The 13,449-nt window shown below is 33.4% G+C and overlaps 1 protein-coding gene across 2 annotated transcripts in view; it reads left to right on the forward strand.

Moving 5' to 3' along the window:
- The window catches only part of WDR36 (WD repeat domain 36), a 43,864-nt gene extending 31,504 nt beyond the window's left edge, over positions 1–12,360 (forward strand). For both annotated transcript variants that reach the window (XM_023244671.2, XM_045034619.1), the window contains exons 17-23: positions 381–488; positions 2,553–2,650; positions 3,047–3,192; positions 5,735–5,854; positions 6,031–6,112; positions 7,758–7,945; positions 9,092–12,360. In XM_023244671.2, coding sequence (XP_023100439.2) covers positions 381–488; positions 2,553–2,650; positions 3,047–3,192; positions 5,735–5,854; positions 6,031–6,112; positions 7,758–7,945; positions 9,092–9,241 — 892 coding nt within the window. In that variant the 3' untranslated portion in view covers positions 9,242–12,360. The remainder of the gene's footprint in view (positions 1–380; positions 489–2,552; positions 2,651–3,046; positions 3,193–5,734; positions 5,855–6,030; positions 6,113–7,757; positions 7,946–9,091) is intronic.
- Positions 12,361–13,449: the final 1,089 nt, after the last annotated feature.

Here is a 13,449-nt window from a genome sequence, read left to right on the forward strand (position 1 = left end):
ACAGGAGAGTACTGGTAATAAGACTTATTTTAAATGTGTTACGTCTTCAGAATTTGTCCCCAAGTCAGTCTACCAAAGTGGCTTTCCAGAAAAAGAGAGCATTTCCTCTAGTATTTTCCCTGTTGTTGAAACTTTTTCTCTAGTTAATTGGTCTATTTAGGGTTCTAGGTCTTTCTCATTAAGAGAGATTATTTTCACATATTAACGTATTTGACAAAGCTCTTTGTTAGTGATGGCTTTCTTGTGTTGATTTGTAGAAATAAAACATGAATATTTTCTTCATCTTTCATACCTTGTTCTTTTAGCAAAAATATATTTTGCGAGTTATGTCCTTTTTTGGTATTTGTTAAAATACTTTAACATTCTAATTCATTTTATAGCCTTATAGACAGCTTTTTGTTGGACTCTGCTCCTCTCAATGTTACTATGTCCCCTACTGGAGACTTTCTGGCTACTTCCCACGTAGACCACCTTGGAATTTATCTTTGGTAAGTTCTTATATACATTTCTGTTCTGGGTAGGGAAGAGGATGATGATACTATCAGAAAATCATAGTTGCTAACATTGCCATTTAGGTTTTTGTTTTTGTTTTTATTTTAATTTATAAAATGGAAATTTCACATAAACAGTTAATTCACCATGAGTATATTTAACATCTACTTGATAATTTAGATAGCTTTGCTTCAGTGTGTATTCTAAACCACAGGACTGATTTTTAGTTATATTTGGTTTTTATTTGCAGAAAGGATAAGTGAATTTTAAAATTTAAAAGGCCTGGTCTGGCCTTCCTGCCACAGCCCTATTACCACTTTATGACTTTAGCCAACTTCTCAACTCAGCGTACTTTATCTGCAAAATAAGGCATAAGTATGGGCAAAATGCTTTCTAAGATTCATTCTAGTTACATAACTCTTTATAACCATGAAATGGTATTTATGATGATCTTTCAACTCCATTATGATGAACATGTAAGAGTTCAAAATAAAGGTCCATCATCTGAGTCTAGAAAAGTTTTATCTGCTTCCTGAATTTAGTTGTATAATTCCTTTAACTCTTACTATTAAGGAAGAGAAAAAAATTGATCCCTTTTCTAATTATAAAATTTTATAACTGGATTTTTAGGATATGAAAATAAATTCAATATATAGTAGAAATAGACTCTGGCCACCTTAACATGCAAATTGGAATATCTCCTGGAATCTAAGAAGCTTGAATAATCAAGACAAGAAAATAGTAGAATACCTATTGGACCTCAGCAGGAGTATATAGTGTCACGCTTAATATAACTCAGAACCTGATACTCTCAATTATTATTATTATTTTTTATTATTTATTTTTGAGAGAGAGACAGAGGGGCAGAGAGAGAAGGAGACACAGAATCCAAAGCAGGCTTCAGGGTCCAAGCTGTCAGCACAGAGCCCTATGCGAGGCCTGAACCCACGGACTATGAGCTGAAGTCAGACACTTAACCAACTGAGCTACCCAGGTGCCCCTGATAGTCCCAATTATTATATTACATTCCAGATTTATAATGTATGGGGAAGAGAATCTGATTAGCCCTTTGGGGGAGGTATCTTGGATTAGTTATCCAAGGCTATGGTGCAGGGTCAAGTAGCAGAACCATGATCACTTTAGAGGACCGTTCTACAGAAGGTAAAGACCATGACTGTTACAGCATATTTGCTGTCTGACTTAACTGAGTCCATCTTTCCTTTAGTTATGATTTCCCGAAACGGAGGTGCCTGGGTGGCCCAATTGGTTGAGTGTCCAGCTTCGGCTCAGGTCGTGATCTCACGGTCCGTGAGTTCAAGCCCTATGTTGGGCTCTGTGCGGACAGCTAGGAGCCTGGAGCCTGCTTTGGATTCTGTGTCTCCCTTTCTCTCTCTCTGCCCCTCTCCCACTCATGTTCTGTCTCTCAAAAGAAATAAATGTTAACAAATTAAAAAAAAAAAAAAAAGACTTTCTTAAAAAAAAAAAATGATTTCCCTAAATGAAGGTTGCCATTTGTCAAAACAATTTAAATGTTTGGAGGTTATGTTATCTTATGCAAGTATTCATTACTGATCTCTCAAATACTTTTCGTACTATATTAAAATAAAGACTCCATGGGGTGGCTCAGTCAGTTGAGTGTCTGACTCTTGATTTCAGTTCAGATCGTGATCTCATGGTTTATGGGATCAAGCCCTGCACCACTCTGTGCTATCAGCACAGAGGCTGTTTGGGATTCTCTTTCTCTCCCTCTCTCTCCACCCCATCCCCCACATTCGCTCTCTCTCTCGCTCTCTCTCTGTCTCTCTCTCAAATAAATAAAAACTGTAAAAAAATAAAGATTCCATTAATAAATAAAGTTTATGCACAACTCTCTATCGATGACATTTATGACCTGAATCAAGGCATTTTCAAATTAATACTATCTGAGATTTTTTTTCTACTTATAAGTGATTGGAACCAAGCTGAATTCAAGATTGCAGAGATTATTAATGACCAGTAATTGAAGTTTTTCTGGAAAAACTTAAAAGTCTTAAAATATTGTTTATATTTTTATTTCTCAGGTCCAATGTTTCACTGTATTCAGTTGTTTCACTACGCCCACTTCCCACAGATTATGTTCCTTCAGTAGTGATGCTTCCTGGTACTTGTCAAACCCAAGGTAATCACAACATAGTAAAATAATTTTTGAAATGTAATCTCATAAACCTAACATGGGGGATATTACTACTGAAGGCAAAGTTTAATGCATTGAATCAAAGTATTTTCCAACTGATAGGAAATATTTTTAAAGATGTCATGAATTAATGCAAAAATATAATTTGTGGTATTGATAAGATATTAATAGTATACCAGTGGAGAAATGTTTTGTTTCTGGTGATGGGAATTGTAGATAATATGACAAGATGAGGAAGTAAAAGTAAATAGAGTTTTTAAGGCTATATTGAGTAAGCATGTTATGAAATACAAATGGATTTGGAATAAATTAAGTTGCTTTTATATGATAAAAATCTTATTCTGCATTAATATGTTTCACCTGAAATTTTTTTGTTTTAAGATGTGGAATTATCAGAAGAAACCATAGAACCAAGTGATGAAATGATAGAGTATGATTCCCCAGAACAGTTGAATGAGCAGTTGGTGACTCTGTCACTCCTCCCTGAATCACGGTGGAAAAACCTTCTTAATCTTGATGTTATTAAGGTAATGCTGTAGTACACTTAATACTGGTTCCTAAAGACACATTCCAGAAGCATTTTCTTTAGTAGAGATAGCTTCTTCTACTTGGAGGGTTTCAGGAGGAGCAGTTAATGCCTAAGGTAGTAGAGCATACCATTTAGTTGAATGCTGTTGGATCCAGTGATTATCACAAGATTCTTTATCTATTGAAATTGACTTTCAGGGGCGCCTGGGTGGCGCAGTCGGTTAAGCGTCCGACTTCAGCCAGGTCACGATCTTGCGGTCCGTGAGTTCGAGCCCCGTGTCGGGCTCTGGGCTGATGGCTCAGAGCCTGGAGCCTGTTTCCGATTCTGTGTCTCCCTCTCTCTCTGCCCCTCCCCCGTTCATGCTCTGTCTCTCTCTGTCCGAAAGATAAATAAACGTTGAAAAAAAAAATTTTTTTTAAAAAAGAAATTGACTTTCAGAGCACTGAGCAGACCTTTTGATATAGCAGAAGTACAGCCTGCAACTACAGAGCCATTAGAAGTTGGATGTTTTAAATCTAACCTAATAATATACTTTTTTTAACTTCTAAAATGAGAAAAAAAATTGCTATCATGATGTGTGATATTTCTGTTGCTAGGCATTTGAGTACTAGAAGACTTTCTCTGGTCTTTTAATTAAGCTTCAGCTTCCCTTTGCCATTCTATACCTTACTCTGTCAACTCCAAGAAGACCTTCACAGTTTGCTGTGTTAAGTACAGGCACATAAATTAATATGAACTAAGTACTGGATAATATCCCAAGGACAACAGCAGTGAAAAAAAAACCAACAAACCTAGCTCCTTTGTCCTTGAGAAATTTATAATTTTATATGAAAAATGAATGATTATGGCATAAATTAGTGTTTTTCAAAGCATATTTTCTGGCCCCCATTTGTGAGTAGCAAAAATAATTAAAAGGAATAGACTAGAGTAGAAAACTTCAAAGGTTATCATCTGATAATAAGGGTGAGTGTTTATGAACGTCTTACATGTCTTATGAGCATTAGAAAGTGTAAGAACACTTACATAGATAACTATGACAAGGTATGGTAAGTATTTTTGTAACTGATTACTTAGCACCAGAAAAGACATGTGTATCTTGGGTAAGAAAAGAGTTTTCATGTGTTAGTTTTCCTCACAGAAGGTATGTTATGTAGGAACATAGTTGTGAAAAATCTCTATGATGTTATCCAGTGTGTCAGCTATAAAGGCAGTACTTTATGGAATAGCTTTAAAAGCAATGCATTAAAAAGGACAAGTAGGTTAGTGTGAAGGGTGCAGTCAGAATAATGCCCAATTAATTGAACTAAGGTTTTGGACTACTCTTTTGCTTGCTTAGATACAGTTTTGTTTTAGAAACCAAGTGAATAATCTTTATGGTAGAAATATGCTAACATCTCCAATATTTTTATTTTTTTACTGAATGAAAGAAATTAGAATTTTGTCTTATTGGTAACTTTTCTCCTTTTGGTTTTCCTTATGAGACTATTTCTAGTGCTCCCTGTGGAGCAATTGCAAAAGGATTTTTGTTCTTATTTACAGCTCAGTGACTCTCTCCCTTCCAACTCAAGAACAGCAAGTTACAAGGGTAACTGTGACTCTTACTAGAGGCTCCACCATCCCCAAGAAGGGCTGTGCATATGCTACAGTTGGCACTCCCTTGTCCTGTTTTCATGTAGTAACTTTCTTTTTTGCTGTGCCTCCACAAGGCCACAAGTATCCTTGGTTTTCTTTCAAAAAACGAATCTCTCTAGGGTCACAGAGCTCCTAGGGAATGGAGGAATGATGTAAGGTAAAATTGTGAGACTTTTATTGGGCAGTTTACCACAGAAAGACCCTTTCATCAGATGCTCCTGAGGTAGTGATGTGTAGCCTGTGGTCACCAAAACTAAGTTCTGTCAGTGGGAATTCCAGTGGAGGTTTTCCTGATAGAATTTTACTAACACTTGTAATATTTTGTAAATGAGCACTATTGTTCTCTTGCTTCTTAAAGACTCAAAGTAAGGGAAAATCAGTAGAAATTTTAACAAACTAGAAGAATCAGGCTATATTCTTCACAAGAAAATTTTATCAAATTATTTCTAATGGCAAAGTCTACCTTTGGCTCCACATTTCTTCTGGAGAGAAAAAAAAAAAACACTTGAGAAACTGTTGAGCGTTTATGTAAGTTTTGCTTTCTAGCCCATTTTGCGAAAAAGGTTTTAGAAGTTCAGAATTATTTGATTGTTATTTCTTCACCTAAATATTCATATAAATCATGTTGGAGGAAAAAGAGAGTTCATAGAGCTTCTCATGAACTGTGTCATTTTTCTTCTGCCTTACCAGCAAAGGTACTGGAGGCCTGCCTTGAGACACCCAATTTAAAGATATCTATAATATTGGTTGGTTGGGATTTTATTTTGGCATTCAAATTTGAAAATGTTTTGTTCTTTTATTTTACTTTTTGCACTTTGTTTTAAAATTGTTTGGAATTATACATTAGAAACTTTTGTCACAATAATTACTTCATAGTCTTTTCCCCTTTCTGATTTTCTTTTAATCAGAAAAAGAATAAACCAAAGGAACCACCCAAAGTACCCAAATCAGCACCATTTTTTATTCCAACAATTCCTGGCCTTGTACCCAGATATGCTGCACCTGAACAAAATAATGATCCCCATCAGGTAAAAACCAAATTGGAACATTCTAAGTATATGGGGTGTGTTTTGTGTTGTGCATTTGTAGTTCTCTGTCAAGACCTATTTTACAAAGTACATTAATGATAGCTTTTAATTATAAGGTATAATTTTTTTTGTTTCATTTGCATTCTTGAAATAATGTGCATTTGTTTTTCTTTAAGTCTAAAGTGGTGAATCTTGGAATTTTGGCTCAAAAATCAGATTTCTGCTTGAAACTTGAAGAAGGACTGGTAAATAATAAATGTAAGTTAAATTGTGAAATCTTTTACCAAGTGTCATCAACGTATTACACTTTGTGTGAAGAGAAATTGAATGAAATATTAGCAGATTTTTCAGTAGCTGAAAGAACATAGTAAAAACTTAAAAAAGATCAAAATTTTGATTTTCTTATGAAATAATGTTAGCTTTTGTATCGTTATATTTTTAACAAGTGACACTGAACTCAGATGAATGTCAATATTACAATATTTTAAGAACCTCTCGTACTTTCTGTATGGAAATTAGTAGGCTCCCCGCCCCCCGTCTCTTGCTTTTGTTTTTATTTACAAATACAGTTTGTAATATGGCAGAGACTTTTGTCTCCTTTGATTTTTAGATCTTCCTAAATTTTCCCATTAAAAAGTAATTTTAAAATTTATTTATTGTACTACTAGATTTAAATTTTGAAAGATACAGTTTGTAGCTAATAGTGATAAACAGTAAGAACTATAATTTTAAAAAAGATCTATAAGCGATAAACAGACAGTCACTCTCCTGTTTGATTTATCCTCTTGTTTTTTGGATCCAAATGCTTTGTTTTTATACCAGTATCACTTGAATCCACATTGGTGAAAAGTCAAATAATGCTACTGATGGGCCATTGCAGATGACTGAAGAATAGCAGAATCATAAAAGGAGTAACTTGTTATATGGGGGTGCACAAGGAAGAAGATACTATCATTTAGTATCTACTGGAAGACAAAAAATAAAATTTATTAGACTTTTGTCTTTGGCGTCATTCCCTTTCTAGAAGCTAAAAGCATAACCATTGCCATTGTAATATCAAATGCTTGTTGTAAAAATAGTTGTAAGTATATAGAATATATATTCATAGGATGCATATAAAAATCAGTGCTGGGCACCTGGGTGGGCTCAGTCAGTTAAGCATGTAATTCTTGATTTCGGCTCAGGTTGTGATCTCACGGTATGTGAGTTCAAACCCCATTCCTGGCTCTGCACTGACAGCACAGAGCTTGCTTGAGATTCTCTCTTTCTCTGCCCCTCCCCTGCCCGTGTTCTCTCTATATATCAAAATAAATAAACAAACATTTAAGAAAACAGCAACAAGAAACAAGAATCCTTAAATCTAGAGAAAAGGTATCAATTTGGGATGGGTAAGAATGAGGTGTAGAGTCTTTCCCCTTTTATATATTTCTGTATTGTTAGTGTTTCATAATGATCATATGGTACTTTAAAGTTTTTTGTAACAATAAAAGGAAAGAAAAATAAATTCCCCCACCTCATCCTGTTCTCAGTGCAACTACTGTTAATAATTTGGATTTGTCTTGATTGATATGTGACCATCTGATTGTTGTAAGACCATCTTGAAGTGTCTGTTGCTAGGTATTGATTAGATTTTCTTAAACAGCAGGGAAAAACAAACTTAATAAGATACAAAAAGTTTAGTGTTTTTAGTATTTTTATTGTACTAAAGTGATTGCTCTCATCATTTGTACTAATTATTACTTAATTTGGGGTTCATTCTGTGATTTAACAGGAAAAAATAAAGCCACAGGAAGAATTTCCTGTGCAATTTAAATATATGTAGCTTGGGTATGAAATGAAGCTATAGTTTCCTAAGTGAAGTGATTGTAAGTAGTAATGAGATTCTTTTTAAAACTTAATGCAGATGAAGCTGCTCTTAACCTTCTGAAAGAATTAGGCCCATCAGGAATTGAAACAGAGCTGCGCAGCTTGTCTCCTGACTGCGGTGGGTCTATAGAAGTGATGCAGAGCTTCTTAAAAATGATCAGGATGATGTTGGACAGGAAGCGTGATTTTGAGTTAGCCCAGGCATATCTTGCATTGTTTCTAAAGGTAAGTCTGATGTAAGACAGTACTTCTCAGCTTGCCTTCCTCTAGGGTAGTACTGTCTGATAGAATTTTCTGCAAGGATGACAGTGTTTTATTCTGCATTGTCCAGCATGGCACCCACTTGGAGCTTTTGGCTATTGAGCACTTGAAATGTGGCTAATGAAACTAAGATACCAGATTTCTTATTTTATAGAGATTTAATTAATTTAAGTTAAATAGCTGTGTGTACTATTGGACAGCTGGACAGCACAACTTTGTAGTCTTTTCTTTTACTTAGCACAATTTTGACTCATCCACCTAACTTTTCTGTGTCCTCCATTTGATTCAGTATATTGAAATGTTAACTTTTTCAAGTCATCACATTTTGGCAGTTTTTCTATGATCATAAAGAGAACGTTAGGTTTTGTGTTGATTTTTTGTTTGTTTGCTTTTGTTTTTTCTGCTGCTGAAATCAAAATACTTCTATCCTGGTTGAAGGAGTTTCAAGTAATTTGGCAAGAACAGTTGTTTTTATGACTAACATAATGGAAAATTCCTGTTTATTGCAGTAGCATGTTTGTATTGAAGGAAGTAGATGATGCTGACTTGTGTTAACAGATAATGATACTTCATCTTTCCTATTTGTATCTAAAATGAGTTTACACTTGATCTAATTATGTGCAACTTAAAGTAGACATTTAGATGGTAGAATATAGGATGAAAGAAATAGAATGCCACAAATTTTTTCTCTATCTTTTTCCAAAATTATCAAGTATAGTTTCTGAATATAAATGTACATAAATCTTTAGAAGATAAAGCAAAGGGCCCTCAATCATTCATTACCAGTAGGTTCCAATGAAAAGAGAAACCTTAAAGAAGCACAGAAATACAGAGTTAGTGTTAGAACTAGGATCTTGTTTCTGCATCCATATTAGGACTTTCCTTAGGTAGAGGAGAGTGATGACAGCTTCAGTTCTACTAAGGGAGAGACAATACCATAAAGGAACTCATAATAAAAGTTCGATAGAAGAGAGGGAAATGGAAATTGGTAATAAACCAGCATCTAAGGAAAAAATAGAATAGTATCTTCTGCTGTTCCTTGGTAAGAAGGTTAAATCTAGAATAAACAAAATTTTAATTTTCTTAAATGTTACAATATTTTTCTTTCAGTTACATCTTAAATTGCTTCCTTCAGAACCAGTACTTCTAGAAGAATTGACAAAGTTGTCATCACAAGTGGAAGAAAACTGGATCCATTTACAGTCACTCTTCAATCAAAGCATGTGTATTTTAAATTATATAAAAAGTGCTTTGTTATAAAAACAAATTTAAATTACCAAATAAATCAAAGACTTTTGTATTAAATGGGTTCCGTTTAAGTCATACCTTATTTTCCAAGTTTCATATGAAAAGAAATGCCAGTGCTACTAACTAGTCAGTCATTCTTCACTTTAAATGCTAAATATTATCTTGAAATAAAATTTTACCTGTCATTTGTTTTAAAGACTTATAGAATCTACTCAATGACTTATTTTCCAAGTCTCTTCACATCAGTTACCTTGTATATGACTTTTTTGAATTGTCATCATCAGCTCCTATTTTTTAAATATCTATAATGTAAGAGATGCTAGGTATTTCATGTAAAAAAGTACTGAATTGAAAATAAACTGATATATAATATAGTATAAAAGTGCCTTTATGATTTGAAGGAAAAAGGCATGTTTCCTTCCTTGGTGGCCTTTGATGAAAACATGGATCATTGACTCTTAGAGCTTAGTTAGATCATTGACTCAGACATTAGTGCAGCCCACCTGTAATGCAGAAAAAGAAGCTGCTAAGGTCATTTTGGGATCTCCGTGACAGATCCAGATTTTCTAACGCTGCCCAGTGCCCTCTCCGTTAGAGCCTTTCTAAAGGAACTTGTTCTTTTATAAGTAAGGTGAGAGGCACTTTCACAAGGCAAATTGCTATAGGAGACAGTTGAATTAGATACCTAAGATAGGGGAGGGAAATTCTGGGCTCCATTGAAGATATCCTTCAAAAATGTTTTTTCCTTAAAGATGGCCTTTTTATTTGGGAAGACACTACTGACTATGTACTTTTCTCCCCTAACCATTTCAAAACCAGATAGCTCTGGAAGTTTCTCTCATCATTGTTTTCTTCTCATGATTTAAGACTTGAGCGAAACGTGAATTAACAAGAAGCAGTTCCTCCTCCTTGAAAAGTGCTGGAGGTCATCATGAAAGCTGCTTTGCCTCCTACTTGTGTCTGCTTTCCCTACTACCAAAAAAAGTCTTTTAGGATGGAGCTAAGGTCACAAATGAGTGAATGAACTTTTCAGTCTTCGTATCCGTTAACTGAAGCCCCATCAGTATGAGAAGTTGATAGAGGACTTAATAGTGGGATTATGCTATCACAAATGCAAATACTTTCCCAAATAGCAGAAAAAAGCAGAGGACAGTTGCCACTTACATGGTAGATCTTCGAGATACAATGTGATATGACTGCTTTGGTGTTCTTTTTGTCCTTGTAGAGGTGTGAAAAACTGTATTACTACAGGCAATTTGTTTAAGAATTGGAAGCCATATTGATAATGTAATATTTGTAAAGTTTAATCTACTTAAAAAAGATAAAGCAATTCCTAAAAGCACAGTTCTCTGAAAACAATTTTTAGTCTATACATTCAAAAGCAGTAGTATTCATAAAATGCAGCTGGTTGTATTTGAATACCAATATTCTCATTAGAAAAGGTTTTTACAGAATAATCTCTTGAAAGAATAGTCCTCACAAGATGATCAGTGATAACTTTAAATATCAAAGCATTTTTGTTTATAAGCTTAATAAAACTAGTGACTGAAATGTTAATAATGACTTAAGTCTAAAAACTATTTCCCTCTGCCCCAAATACTATATTCTAAAGATATGGCAAAATGTCAATATATAACCATGTACCATGTGAATTTTATAAGTAACTAAAAAACAAAATAATAAGAGCTTAAGTTGATACTGTATTGCTTTTATAAATCTTGAACTGAACTTTTTTCTCTCTTTCAAATGAGAACATAGGAGTTGAGTGTATCATTTCTATCAGAGGTATCTTTAGATAGTATTAACATCATTTTGGCAGGTAATCTTCCAGAATCTTTCCTGTATGTTCACATCAAGTAGGAAGGGAGAAAGAAATACAGAGAATGATTTTGAGTGTATATTTTTTCTTAAAATGTATTGGTTTGTGCATACTGCTTTTCTTTACATTTCATATTACAAATGTGGCATATGACTGCATTTTACTTGTAAAATACATCAGAGAAAAGTCTATTTTTGACAATCACCTTCAATCCCAATACCCTCCCTGTTAAGCACCAATTGTTAACTTTCTACCTAGACCTTTTTCCATGAATGTATATACATGCTATATATAAGCACAGGAAATGAAGTGTATAGTTTCAATTTTTACCTAAATATATGCATATCATTCTACAACTTTTCTACTTGGCTTATTTCAGTATAATCACACCTAATTTCTTTACTTTGTTTAAAAAAAAAGAAAGATTGTTCCACAATTATTTAGTCTAAAATGGACACTTAAGGGAGTTTTGTTTTGTTTTTTCCTGATTACAAAACAATGCTAAAGGAACATCATCCTGTATTACACTGTGCATAAAAGGATTTCTCTGTAGTATATGCTTAGGCTTTGAATTGTTGGACCCAAGTCAGGCAGTTTTAAAGGGATATTTCAAGAGATACTTCAGTTGGCTTCCAAAATGGCTGTTATCAATTTGCAGTTTCTTTGCAGCAATGGAGGAGTATCCATTTCCTAGGACACTTGATATTAGATTTTTAAATTTTTTATTTAATGAGTAAAAACTTGTTTTTTTTATTGTTTTAATTCAAAACTCTGACAGTAGTAAGGATGGGCATCTTTTCATGTTTATTTTAGACCATTTTTATATAACTTATGTGACTTGCCTTTTGGCAACATGGCTCATTTTTTTGTTGAATGATTTGTCATTATCTCATGGGTTTTTTTTGTTGTTGTTTTTCATATGGTGTAGATATTAGTCTTTTATGTCTGTTACCAATGTTTACTCATTGATCACTTGTATTTAAGTTTACTTATGGTGTCTTTTTTAATAGATGTTTTATATTTATATATACAAGTTGATAATTTTTATTACTTATTTCAAAATATAAAACATATTCTTTATTCTAAGACATTTATCATGTGTGCATCCCATCAGTTCTTCATTGAGACTTGATTTTTGGAAGAGTAAGATATAGAGCTACTTTTATTCAAAAATTCAAAAACCATTAATGAATTCCACTCTTCTCACTGATTGGAAATGCTGTTTTATTATGTGCTAAATTCTTTGAGATATTTGATATCCCAAATAAATAATAAATTGCTTCTAGTAACAATAAATAATACATTGTTTCTAGTTTGCTGATGTATTTTCAGTTTTGTTGGGGTTAACATCTTCGTAATGCTTTTCCCAAAAATGTCTTGACTGTTGGTGAGCATATCTTGAAGTTATGTTTTTGTGCTAAATTAATAGGATTTGGAGAGATTTACAATAGTATTTCTCTTCAAGAACAGTATGAATTCATTAAACTAGATCTTTTGTGGACTTGGTTTAATAAGACTTCTTTACATGCATTTTTGACAGATTTATTTCTGGGTGTTTAATTTTTGTTGCTATAGTGAAATAGACCTTTTTTCTAATACGTTTTATAATTGCTCATTGCTGTCATGGCAAAAGCAATTTTGTTTTTATATACTAATTTATTATGATGCTGCAGAACTCCTTTAAAAGTTTGTCAACATTCTTACTTAAAAAATCCACAAGAATCCCATCTTTTCCAATTGATGAGATTATTTCCTATACAATATTCATATTTTATTTAATTGTTCTTAAGATTGCTTTAGCTAGTATCTAGCACAGAATGTTGGATACTGAAGTGTCTAGAAAGTAATAGTCTTGCTACTGACTTCAGTGAAAAAACTTTTAATGTGTCACCATTAAGGATAATATATGCTATGAATTTCTAGTAGATATCCTTTGTTCAGTTCTATTTTATGATTTTCTACTTAAAATTTAAACTAGTAGGTATAAAATTTTATTAAGTGATTATTCTGCATATATTGGAGGATCAGTATCTTTAGTGTCATTTAGTGAATTTTATTCAAAGATTTCTAATATTAAGTTATTTTTCATTCTTAGGATAATAGAAATGTTTCCAAGTAAGATGAAACTAGTGTATTTTTCTGTTTCAAAGAGTTATCCTTGATTTTTTTTTTTTTTTAAGTAACCTCTAAACCCATGGTGGGACTTGAACTCATGACCTCGAGATCAAGAGTTGCATGCTGTACTGACTGAGTCAGCCAGGTGCCCCTATCCTTGGTATTTTTTTAAAACTTGCTTAGTCAAAGGGGAAAAGCCTTGCACAAAGTCTTTTTTTTTTTTTTTTTTTTTTTTTTTTTTAATGTTTGTGTTTGAGAGACAGCATGAGCGGGGCAGGGGCAGAGA

Source organism: Felis catus, chromosome A1 (genome assembly GCF_018350175.1).
Source record: "Felis catus isolate Fca126 chromosome A1, F.catus_Fca126_mat1.0, whole genome shotgun sequence".
In the NCBI taxonomy this organism is placed as follows: Eukaryota; Metazoa; Chordata; class Mammalia; order Carnivora; family Felidae; genus Felis; species Felis catus.